This window comes from Bombus fervidus, chromosome 3, assembly GCF_041682495.2.
Source record: "Bombus fervidus isolate BK054 chromosome 3, iyBomFerv1, whole genome shotgun sequence".
NCBI classification, from domain to species: Eukaryota; Metazoa; Arthropoda; class Insecta; order Hymenoptera; family Apidae; genus Bombus; species Bombus fervidus.
In genome coordinates, this window is record NC_091519.1 from 6,571,146 (window position 1) to 6,585,173 (window position 14,028).

The 14,028-nt window shown below is 28.7% G+C and overlaps 1 protein-coding gene across 1 annotated transcript in view; it reads left to right on the forward strand.

Annotated features, from left to right (window-relative positions):
- LOC139985284 (neurotrimin) overlaps positions 1–12,132 on the forward strand; it is a 230,975-nt gene extending 218,843 nt beyond the window's left edge. The window contains exons 7-10 of the mRNA XM_071999619.1: positions 1,520–1,669; positions 6,546–6,611; positions 6,810–6,911; positions 11,407–12,132. Coding sequence (XP_071855720.1) covers positions 1,520–1,669; positions 6,546–6,611; positions 6,810–6,911; positions 11,407–11,618 — 530 coding nt within the window. The 3' untranslated portion in view covers positions 11,619–12,132. The remainder of the gene's footprint in view (positions 1–1,519; positions 1,670–6,545; positions 6,612–6,809; positions 6,912–11,406) is intronic.
- The last annotated feature ends 1,896 nt before the right edge of the window (positions 12,133–14,028 follow it).

The window sequence follows — 14,028 nt, forward strand, 5'->3', positions numbered from 1 at the left end:
AAATGTTATATACATATAATACTTACCACGTTTGGTTTTTAACGCATAATAGCCGTAAATAACTTGAATAACTATTAACAATAAAAAGCAATAATGTAACTTTCGATAAAAATTTTAATACACAGAGATTTTAATACCGGTAAATTACATTTTTTTTCTGAATAATTATAAACCATTAACTTATTTAGAAATAACTTATTTAGAAATTTAGAAATAACAAAACTTGCTCACATGCTCAGTAACAATCTTTAGTTTTTATATACATTCTTCAATATAGCTTTCATTTCATTATATTTATCAACATTTTTTAATTTTATAGAAACGTTCTCATTCATTTCTCAAATGTTTAAAAAATTAATAGTGATATTCATTTTTGAAATATGTTATAAATATGTTATAAATATGTTGTAAATAAGCATTTTATAAAGCGTGAATATCAAAAAATCGGTGCTTATTGGTTTTTGCATTATTAAAATAACATTAAAAGAGACTTGATTAATAGAAAATGCATGGTCACAGTTTAATATACAATGCATAACAAGTAAGGACGTAAAAATAAAATGTACATATTTAACTTACAACATTGCGTATTAATTTTATACGTATTTATTTCTGATACGCATCTTATTTTATAATTCAACGAATTAAAACATTATCATATTTCGTCAAATCTTAATTAATACAAAATATACTCAATGTAAATATATTCGAAAAAGCCTTAAAATATAAAAATTACATCATTTACTGATATTATATTCTGTAAATATTTTTTACATCATACTTAGGAGTGTTTGTATTATATTGATTTCTGTCCATGGTATTGGAATGATATGCGCTATTTATACATTGTATGAGAACATTTGCTATCGAGTGTAGCTAAATTGCAATTGGGTTGTAACTATTATTTCAAATACGACAACACCTTCCAACACCTCCAAAAAGTCTAAACATAAATCATACGACACATATGGAGAAAAATTTTAAAAATATTACAGAATTATGAAACAGCCAACGAAGAACCTAAGGATATTTGGAATAATATAGGAACAAAATAAGCAAAAAAATTAGTTGATATACTAGATTGTCTGAAATGTGTTATTAAACGCATAGTCTGCCTGATAAAATATTAATTTTTATACGTAGATTGTATTTCTAAGACTAATTCTGAAAGTAGGAGTACTTCTGTGTCATTAATTATTTGAAATTTTTACTTATATCCCTGTTTTCGTTACACTGAAGTTTTATATTACGATAATGTTCATATTTGTTGAAAGCTCAATTATCAATCGTTTAATAATTGGGCGATTGGGATTGGGACGAATATTTATACTTCTGTAATTCACTTCAGTTATGAATTGAACAAATATTCAATCTTTAATATCTTTTGTATAAAATTTATTATAAATTCGACATCACTATCAGTCATCCATTATTTATGTATTATTATAAAATTATTCCTATAGTATATTTACGTTGTAAAATAATTACATATAGATCTTGTTTAATACTTTGTTTTCAGGAGAAAAATACAACCAAACTTTCTCATATAATGAGTATAAAGTACACATGAAACTTACGATATCATCGGTGGAAATGTCCGATTATGGAACATACAAATGCATATCAAAGAATTCTCTAGGGGAAACAGATGGCAGTATTAAGCTGTATCGTAAGTATATCTTTCACACTATATTTAGCCTCTAATAGCAAAAATGTACACTTCACGTTATTAAAAAAAAGACAGCAAGTACATTTTTATCAAATTACATTAAATACGTATTACAAATAATAATACAATAGTATATAAAGTATACTAAATAATTTGAAAAAATAAATTTTTAAGATATAAGAAAAATATCTTTATTTTTAGTACTATAGTACTAGAAATATTTTAATATCTTCAAACGTTGTAAAATCGTAAAGTTTAAGTGAAAAGACTAATGACAAAAATGAAATATTGCGCTGATGTGACATTAAATTTAAAGAGATTAAGCAATTTGATTAACATGACTTGAGCTATACAAATATTGGAAAATATTGAAAAAGTCTTACTAATTCTATAAAACAGTGATAACGTGTATACGTAATGAACAGACAAGAAGACGATAATGAAATAACCATAACCGCGTAAAGTAATTATTGAAATCGTCACGATCCTTTTGATAAAAGAAGAGTGAATTGAACGGTATTCACACAGTGTGCTTTTAATAAATGAGTTGACGCGCGACCACCTGGTGCCAGCAACAACGCTGCAGTTTCAACAAAATGCACGTCGCAGAATACAGATTAAACGAGAAATATCTTCCTCCGTTGGTTTGTTCATTCTTAAAATACGATTTAATTAATTCATCGCACATCTGCTTTACATATGTAATTATAATTATAGATTTATAAGGCGTCTAAAAAAAAGGAAACAAGATTCCAATAACAAAGAATTAGTCGGTGGTAAGACAATAAAACGATGCGTATTAAGAATCTTCATGTCATGATTCTATTTGGAACTATAATTATTCCGCGAGAAAAGTGAATTTAAGCATAAGCTTTTCATTTAACTTCATCTAAAGCACGTATTATCTATTAATGACAATATAACAAATATTTGTTTATTCCTCTGTGAAATTATAATATCTCATTTTAAAAAACAATAATTAATATTACTATTCCATTAAATTACGAATTTAATAGAAAAAATGTGCGAAGGTTATTATTACGCTACTAACTTTTAGACAAAAGCTTACGTCAAAGAAAAATAAATAATTCATTTCAAATACTCTCAGAATATCTAGGTACATGAGAATGAAATCTTTATATCAATCTACAAAAGCGTTTGCAAGAATGCCATGTTGGCCGTTATAGAAGAAATACCTTCATCTAACGACCATATTCTAGTATCGATCCGAACTTTTCCTTGGTTAATAGGTTTCGCAAAGAAAGACCTTGGTCGTAACAGGTTTTCTTAAATTGAAAACACTAGCTCGTTATTGTTCTTGCTATTATTTACGTTACCGACGACCGTTTCCGCGAAATTAAAATTTAATTTTTAAGACAGCCGCTCTTCTCTCTGTATGATTCTCGATATGTATGTATTTAATTGGTAAAACTGCTTTATTTAGGGCACCCACCTCCAATGATTTTAATTTTCACATATGTTATTAAAGTCACTCTCTTGAGCGACTACTACTGTGTACTTTCCAGTACAATGGAAAATAGCAGAAATAATATTAATATTAAAACCTGGTAAAAATTCTGATGCAGTAAGCTCGGTCTCCAAACCAATCATTTTCGTTCCAGTAATATAAAGAAAAAAAATATTTGAAAGATTTATCAGTAGTCATATAAATTCTGTCACAGTTGAAAAACAGTTAGTACCCGAATACCAATTTGTACTTAAATGCAAATACGAAAGAACTTAACAAATATATCGTTTAGTCCGAAAAATAAATCAATCATTTAAAGAAAAAAGTACTACTTTACGGATTTCATCGATACTTCGCAAGCGTGCGATAAAAAGTGACACGAAGGCTTATTATAACAATCAAAAAATGTGTACCATTTAATCTATATAAAATATTCAAATTTTATCTGAAATATAGATTCTTTACAATGAGGTATAAAGAAGTACAGGCAGATGTAGTACCTATCAATTTTGGAACATCACAAGGGAGTGTGCTTGGCCCAGTGCAGTATATTTTACATACCGCAGATATGCCAATTTCTCAAGATTGCCGCACAGTTATCTTCGCAAATGATACGGCAATCATCCACGCATGTAGATCTACAGAATGCATCAGACAATTCAGAAAACGGCTTAAGTAATATTTAAGAATGGTTACAAAAATGGAAAATTAAAGCCAATGCAAACAAGTAGCAAACAATCTATGTAGCTTTTATTGAGAGTAAGTGTATGCGTCACCCAATTACGTTAAGTAGCAAAATGATGCCTGCAGCAGACTCTGCCAAATACTTTCGTATGCACTTAGACCGTAGATTCAACTAGAGAAAGCATATCTGGCAAAAAAGGAAATCTAAATCAACATCATTTTAGTCAACTTATATTTGAATTTCAAAACAACAATATATAAATGTATATTAAACTCATATGGACACATAGCATAGAACTGTGAGGTTTAGCATCCACTTCAAATGTTGAAATTCTGGGACGATTTCAATAAAAAATGTTACGAATATACAAGAATATATCACGGCTCAAAAATATTTACAGAAGCTATTCCACCATACCAATATACGTACCAAACGACTACTTGAAGAGATATCAAACCAACAAGGATACAAGCGCTTCAAACATTCGGACAATTTAGATTCTAAACAATTTCTTGTAAAACGTACCATGAATTAAATTACAGAAAATAAAATAAATTACAAATCAATGAGTATATTATTTACAAATTGCACAAAATCATACCTTATATAATGATATTTGCCTATTGTTATCTTTTTTATAAGTGGTTGCAGATAAACAAGGAGTAAAAGAAATATTTTTCCTCTTCGAAATGAAAGGATGTATAAACATTGGTGGCTGATCTTTCTCTCTTGAAATAATTTTTCACTTCTGCAGGAGAAACGATTATTGTTTTTCATACTTTACGTTATACTCGACATACATAAAATTTCATTAAAATCGAACTTCTGTTATCATTGTAAATTTTGCTATGGAGAATATGCAATTTTTAGAGTTCATCAAGTCCATAAATGACCTTGTATGTTTATCTCTTGTTTAAATATGTTTAGATCGCTATTTTATATAACATACATTTATAATAAATATATATATAAATATAAATATATATATTATTTATATATATTATATATACAATTAATATCCAACTATTTTGTATCCAATTAATATAAACTGCACAATTAAGTTTCACGAACATGTTTAATATTATTTAATACATTTAGCAGAAATTTTCAGATAGATATCAGAAAGCAATTTATCGTTTCGATAAAGTGTGAGCCTTTCTGTCCTGAAAATCGTATTTCCTGGAAAGTGGTGCGAGCCGTAAATCACCGATAACAGCCACTGTCACTCTGTTTTCTGACAAAAAGAATCCACGGCTATCTATTGAACTGTAATTGTAGGTTTACACGTTGGTCTACTCGTAGGTGGTACTTCTCAACTTCGTGCTTTAATCAGTCACCGACTTGATACATTACAATGAAACCAATTGAATAACTTTTCACTTGCGGTGATCACGATTTAATACATATTTGCATTTTAAATTTTCCTTCCGATAGGTTGTCAGAGAAAACAAAAACCAAGTTAACCAATTTATGGAATTGGATAATAACTTTCTTAATGGCTATGAGAATCCAGCATAGAAGACCTTTCTGTAATCGATACTTTCATGCAATTTTCATGACGGGTTATACCGGGTGTCTGGCAAAATTCAGACAAGCTGTAATTTTACGATTAGATTAGACAAATGAAATGACATGAAATAAAACTAATTTTTTAATACATCTAAAGAGTACGATTTCTTTTGTTTTCTATACAAATCTAAAACCAATTAATACGCTTATTTTTCAAAATTATTGATTTAAAAGTTATTTCAATTTCAAACTAGATTTTCTTCAGTTATAGAATTAAAATTAATAAAATATATAAATCGATTTTAATTTGATAGAAACACGGCGGGTACGGCGCATTAACACAGCTAATTCTTAGACAAATAGATTATTACATCCAAATTGTTAACAATATAGGTAATAAATTAATTCGTCTTTTTTCAAATTAAGCTCTTTGGTTATTTTCTTTTTATAAAGTGCATATAGTATGAAGGATATTCAAATAATTCTTTATTATTCTTCATTCTCTTTCTTAACCGCTTTTAATATATGAATGAACTCTCTACCTAAAATTTTTTTAAGTTTCAAATGATTTGGATATTATTAATTCAATGAAAATACGTATTGCTTCTTGAAATTCATTATAAAAGAAAATTAGTACCCAGTTTGATGGTCACGATAGCAAAGACTATTACATTAGCTTTATTTAGATGCACCAATACATAAAAAAGCGCAAAATTAATATACATACGAACAGTATCTCGTACTATTCAATTTTGTTTTATAAAATGTTTTTACATATTTTTTGACACATTGTTTTATAATTCAGAATAGAAGTGTCATAAATTTTTCTAGTGTATGTACAAAGATTACATCTATTATAATGCAATTTCTATAATATAGAATCATTATAACCTTTAGCCCTTAAATCGTATTTGTTATAAAAATATTTATCGTTAGTATTAAACTATTTAAACCATTTATATATCACAGTTTGTCACAATTAGTTATATAATATTTAACGAACTCGGGATTACTATGAATAAATTTAAAACTTAATTGAAATATTTGTAGTGATAATAATGATGTTTGTAATAATAACAATAATAATAATAATAATCATCATGATAATATTCAAAATAATAGTTTCTACCTATTCAATAACAATCAATTATCTATACGAATGTAAATTTAAACTCAAATTGCATAAATTTTATTCGAAATTATGTATTTTACAGATATTCCAACACCAACGACACAGCCGAGAACTACAACTACTACTCCAGCCTCCACTAGTGAAGAAGGTAAGTGTATAAGGTGCACTAACAGAAATTTATAGTTACAATTAGAAGCTTTCGAAATTCATTACCGTACTTACCTACATTATACGATAGCATTATAAAAGATGATAAGGAATTTAAATTATGTAATTTCGTAAATTGTGTAGAATATATCAAAATGAAAATGAATGTAACAGAAATTCAATTACGTTTAATTTGTAGTTGAAAATATTCAAAATTCTCGACAAAGGCCAGAACCGAGTGTAGAACCTAGTCCACACCAAATAACTGATTCGTCGTTGCCTAACATCGGTAGAACCGACGGTAAGTAGTTTATTGTATTCTTTACAATAATTTATAAATTCTAAATATTCGAATTTCGGTTTCTATTGCAATATACAATTAAAATACGACAAAAATATCAAATTGATTGACCTTGTAAATTGAAACGTTTTACGTTACAATACAATTTAGTTTGGATCTTCTAACGCAATATGTATTAAATGTCCTCCAACTGGACTACTTAATAAATTGATTATTATTATTACATAATATATTGTTAATACACAAAGTGTTAATATAGGATATAATAAATAAGATACTTACTAGTGACACTTCTGATTGTAATAGTATAGGGTATGTATCGAAAATCGTGGTACATGCCGAAAGAGGACGATTCCCCCTTCCAAAGTAAGTGGAAAATATGGAGTAATAATTTTTGATACAATGCTTCGTTTTCGAGAAGATCAGCTATGAAGTTTCATCAAGTACACGTGCATTTGACAGGTAACGAGAGTCGATGAAACAGGTTTCTTTGCACTTAGATTACTCTGTTTGTATTTATAAACGTCATGATTGTGTATACTCTGAATTACTACATTAACAATAAATTCCAATATTACATTTATTTAGTTAAACTACAAATTAATTCAAGGCGTTGATCGACGGATTATAGAAGCATAAAAACTGATAATATGTTTCGAAGTTTCACTTCTTCAAACGCGTGTATGATACACTATGATTATCACTATAGAAATATGCTTCAATTTACCTATGTTTTCTTTATTTTCAGCATAAATTAACTCCTTAATGTAATCCCACGAATTAAAATGGAGTGGAGTTAAATCCAACGATCTTGAAGCTCATCCTACTGTTCCTCCGCGTCCAATCCAAAAGTTGTGTCGCTTGTTTAATACATTCTTAACTTTCCTAGTAAGTAGTAGTGTGGCGGAGCTTCGTCGTGCTGAAAAATTATTTTGTGCATGATAGGCAGGGATATTTCTTCCAACAATTCTGACAAACTAACTCTTGTTGTCTTGTAGTAGATTTTCTCGAAAATAAAATCTTGTATCAAATATTATAATTCTACCTTCTTTACTTACTTTTTCACGAGAAATCACTCCTTTTCGGCTTGTACCACTCTTTTCGATTATGTAATAAAACTCTAATACTATAACGAATATCAAATATATCATACTTATATTTGCATGTATTATTAAATGAATAGTTTATAAGTAGCAGACCATTCCAAATACAATGAGAATTATCTATGGCGTATTTAACATAAATTGAAAGAAAACATATGAGATATTTCAGTATTATATTCTATAATAATTTCATTAATGTATTATAACTTGAGAGAATTAAAAATTAATAACATTCTATAAATCAGTATGTAAATATTAACTGTTAAATTGCAATTAAAAATGGTTAAATAATACGTCTATTAAATTGAATAGTAAAAAGTTTTGCTATAATTTTTCGCCAAATAATATTATTCGGATTTTCTTTTCGTTAAAGAAACGAAACTGCCATGTTTCATCCTGTTTCTATATTAAATGTTTTTAGATATTATTTTCAACAATTCTAGTTTTCGTTTCATCGTTACCATTGTAAATTCTAGCAACAGTTTCGGCATTGTCGAAACAAGTTTGAATATTCAAAAGCATGCACTAGCGCTTATATGCCGTGAAACTTTCTAAATAAAAATCGAATTAAACTTGTCTCCTATAGTATAGTAATAGTACAGTTAGATTCTAACAACATGCAATGTACTTCCTAAACTTCACGTTCCTTTTTCTTTTAATCGTGAACATGCAAATCTATCTCTGAAATTAACATAAAAGTAATCGAGTAATATTATCGCGCTGGAACTTTTCTACTTTGACAAGTTTCATCGAAAGGAAACCGTGTGAAATAAACTGAAGCTGTAAAGTCGCGTGATTTAACATCTCTTTCACTTGTAATCCTTCGCTCCTTCTTGTTACTGGATTTAATTATAGAATTTGATCAGGAAGCGGAAGGTAAATGAAAAGTAGAAACGGCAGGCGTATTTTCTCGTAAATACGTTATCCCCCTTAGAAATTCCGCGCGAATTTCCTTTTAAATCATCACCTCGGCGTAATGCGCGAACTTACGCACAGCAGGGTGAGAAACTTTTTGAAGGGAAAGTTCGAGAGAAGGCGTGAAATTTACCCGCGAACTTTCAGTAACGCCGTAGATCTTCTCCATGGCGACAAACGCTGCGCTCTCAACGGGATTTTGATGAAATCCCACGCGGTTTATGAACTACCATGTCGAGCCGCGTCGCCTCAACTATGGAAAGTAATCTGATCTTTCGTTTGTGAAAGTTCCTCGCAGCTTTCCCTGGCGTTTCGCGTTTCTTCGATTGTAATCTATCGTTCAAAGTGAACTTACAAGTTTATGGTGCTGGCAAACCTTTAATCCACTATTATTCCACTTTTATGCACTTTCTTTAAACGATTCTCAAACCATGTTCTATCCAGGCTTACGGTCTCATTCACGGAATTCCTTATTTCGACAGAGATCAAAAATCGATCTCTCGGTGTTAGTAGATTCTTAATCAGTTTGTAAAATAAAGCCAAATCTTGTTGAATCTTATTGACAAATCTTATTAAGAAACTTCTACAAAATTTCAGAAAAATGTTATAGATGTCGGAACAGCATAACACAATACTCTGTCACATTCTGAGTAATTGACTAGGATGTATCATGTATGAAACCATATTTTTCAATCAGGAAACTAAAAAATGCATCGACTTGATGTGAGAATTTGTAAACTATTCATATGTAACTATATAATTCTTCTTATTTTACGAATGAACGAAAATTATTATATTAAGAAACGATACTTTGTTTCAACAGCTGCTATTTTGACAATTATAAAAATTGTTTTAATTTTTGTAATTCGTGCCATTAAACGCTTCCTACAAACGATAACAAAGGCTTATTCTGTATTCTGGATCGATTTATGCAAAATCATTTTTAGGACGTAGTAAAAAAATATTGTTTTCGCAAAGTTAAATGAAACTTTCCTTCTTGTGTTACACGAATTATATATATATATATATTATAAATATATATTATAAATATATTTTAAAAAATATATATACGCTATATAGAAGAAGATAATTTTAGTAGTAGAAGAATATCGTAATAAATATGAAAACAGGTCCTATGAATATTTATTATTCTGCATGAAAAATTTGTTTAAAACTGCACTCAGATCAACTCTCACATTATTATGTAGATTATTATGAAACAGCTTTCGCCATTATTATCTTTATTTCTAAAATTTATAATCTAAATTTATAATTTCTCAAATTAATAGGAACAACTAATTTACATTCGTAAGTATTACACTGACTGAATTTTTAAAAAAGTATTCTATTAACACACCGATGTTCCTTTTCAATATTTAACAGTATACGTTCCTATTTATTAAAATTCACAACACGTTTGTAGTTAAACTTGCAAAGAAGAACTACTGAAAAATAAGCAAGGCAGATGAACTTGTGGGATGAACCAGAATTAGGAAATTAAAATGTTACAACCCAGCTAATTATGTATAAATGTAAAACGTAGATATGAGTAATTTAATATATTTACTTACATCAAAACGCAGACACTTAAAAATACAGTTAAATTTAATTTACACCTATTCTAATACTTTTTCACGTAGTGTATTGGAACGAATAATACTTTCCTTAATACTCTTAATGTCTTTGTTTGATTATTTAAAATCGGTACAGGAAAATGAGATAGTACCGTATTATTATCATTATTGAATTGTCTTCTTAATTTGGCACAATCATCGCTATTCTTTATAGACTTTATAAACTCAAAGGATTGAATAACAATAAGATAAATTCAAACTTAAAATAAAAGCGAGTACACGGAAAGTATCTATAAATTTTGCATTAAACTGGCATTACTTTAGTCTAACGAAAAAATATTAAAATGTAGACAGCAAATGGCATGCATAAAATATAAAAGTACGCAGTAAAGGAAAAAGGAACAACGAGGAAAGACGAATAATAAGTAATGCCTTTGGTGTTCTATCAAAGACTATGTTTTTACATGCATTATTCTCATTAGAATGTATGATTTTTACTTTCTCTACCGTATTGAAAACTCGTTATTTATAAAATATCGTTATAGTTTTAAGTACTAATAACGAATGCCAAATTATTAAACATATTACTCATCTTTTATTTAATATTGGAAATCATTAGTTTGCCAGAATGGACATTAAAATTATAATTAGGAAACGTAAAAAATACCTAATAGAGGATATACATTACATTCATATATTTCATGCATATATTGTATATGTATAAATGTATAAAAATATAAATAAATATATATATATATTTACATATATACATATGTAAAAGCACTAATATATTAAAACATAAAACTGTAAAAAATATAACTATTGACGAATGATCAGGTATAGATGAATTCGATACAAAACAATTTTATCACAGTTTCTAATATATCAATCACTTTTTCTCAGATATACGGCTTCATGGTAGGGCGAACAGCGGTAGCTATAACGATGGTGAAAACGCTGTAGTAACAAAAGGACGAAAAAGCATCGACGGCGAGGTACGACCACGAAGAATCGACAACACGGCACAATCGATGTCATCCAGGGGTTCTAGTTCGAATTTTCTGGTACAATCTACAGCGGCCATCTGCATAATCCTACTATCTGCCCTGTCGTAGTCATGTCAGTGTCTACCAGCGAAAAGAACGGTTATTCGAGGAAAATCCTTCGGGGATCAAGATTCGTCCTGTTCATCGTCATTTATCTCATCCGCGAAAGGGATCAATTAATGGGTGTGCTTCGATGCCGCAAATTTATCGACAACTATTGCCTTTGTCGTCGTTGTGACTGAAATCAACGAAACAGTTTTTCTTGTTGCAAACTTTGCACTAAAGTTTGCAAATTAGGCAATTAATGGAATTTCTAGTAATACCACTGACAAGATACTGCGCCTCGTCAGTGATAATACATTTGAATACTTGTACCAGATATTCGGCAATGTGATTACACCTTTGCGTATTCGCAGAAGTTCGTAGACTCTAGCTGTAACTCAACAAATTGTACAATTCACTTAGTAATCTACTCGTTACACGTAATTCGTCTGTGAATAATCATTTTAAATTTTTCGAAAATTTAGACTATAATTTAAGTTCAATAGCTATTTTTTCCCTAGCTATTCTTAGTTATTCTTTTTAGAAATACAGATATTATTCTGTGTCCAAGATTCGTATATATATCCAATAATTAATTTATATTCGATTTTCTTTCCATTGTAATCTATGTTATTTTAGTAATAGAACAATTAATTTTATTTGTAGATCTCGTTTATTTGTAACGCATATTAGCTTGATTACACTCAACCTTCGTAAATGAACGAATTTATAAATATGGAGTATTTTATATGCTTTACAGCAAAAAGAAATTGTTTTCTCCAGAAATCAGCAGTAACCATAACGTCTATTGAATTAACCATAAAATCTATTGAATTTGCTAATATGATCAATAAAAGACAGTATAAACGTATTGACTTGTTGTAAATGTAGTTGAATACGAACTTTTATATAAAATTTATGTACATTAATACTCACTTTGACGTATTAGCATTTGTTAAGAAATGGCAACCAACAAACATTAAGATTAATATTCAATAATATTCATATTTTCATTCCTCTTATTCGATAAAGAAATCATAATTACTGTTATTGACATTTTATCAGTTCGACCAATAAGCATCGGAGGCTTTTGAACAATTATATGTACCGAATATGACTCATTTATTTTAAATTATTTAAAACATTAATTATTATAAGAGGATATCGTTTGCAATATACTTTCACACAGTAGAGCCGCGTTAATTGAATGCGATACGGATTCAATGACTTGTTAGAATCAATGAATCCATAGAAAGTGTTTAGAAATCCAAATGAATAAAAGAAATTATTGTTGATCGATAATTTGTCGCTTCGAAGTGATAAATTGAAGTAAGTAAAATCTTTCTAATTGCTATTTTCTTGAATCGATTGAAGGAGTAGAGATATCTGCTGTCAAATTAACGAATCCGTCCAGGACGTGCAATTATCACGGCCCTATTGTAAATCAGGTTTAATATACTGCTGAAATGTCATGTTCTTTCATTCATACATATACTCGTATTGAGCTTGAGCAATATTTAGGTAAAATATTTGAAAAATAATTATTTTAATATCACCCTATTTGATTAGATACTGTTTCTTACGCTTACTGATACATATTTCCCCTTAGCTTTTAATATAAGCAAAAGATTTTTCTCCAAATTATTTAATTACTTATTAAATGAAATTTTTATTTATTTTCATATGTTGCATTCGTGTAAATATTTTGTGAAATAATATTCGAAATAATTTCTGACTTTATTATATCAATATTATCAACTACGTCAGAAATACTGATAGTTTTCATAGTGTCTCATGCGTGTATTATTTAAAAATAACTGGAATTAAAACAATTCCACAACAAACATATAACAAATGTTGCGTTTGTAAAATAATGTTCAGCTATATTATTTATAACTTAAATATATACACGATAGAATATTTGAAATTGAAACGAATCGAAATATTGTACAGATAATTAAGATATATCTGAAATGAAAATAACAAAGTAAATGAAATAATTCGTTGTTTAAAAATTTTTTATTTTTATTTTGAATAAAATTTGCACGACTCGGACTTGTATATGTTTTATAGTATCGAATAATTTATACTGTACAATGTTGGTTCTGCGGCAACAATCATATAGCTGTTGCACTTGCATTTCGCGTCATCGTTTCGTGTACATTGCAGTTTATTTCTTCAAGGTAGTCCTAAAAGTAAGACATTCAATTTATTAATTTTTTATTATTTATTAATTTTTTATTATTTATTAATTTTTAAGGATTTTTCATTTATACGGAGCGATGTCCCGATTTGCTGATCAAACAGATGATTCAACTGGAATGTTCCACCCGGATGCTCACTTCGTAAAATCTAACCGGAAGTCGTTAAATTTGATTGATCAATCAAATTAAAAGATTCGGACAACGGGCTGTCGTATCGGGTTAACGTTATAGCC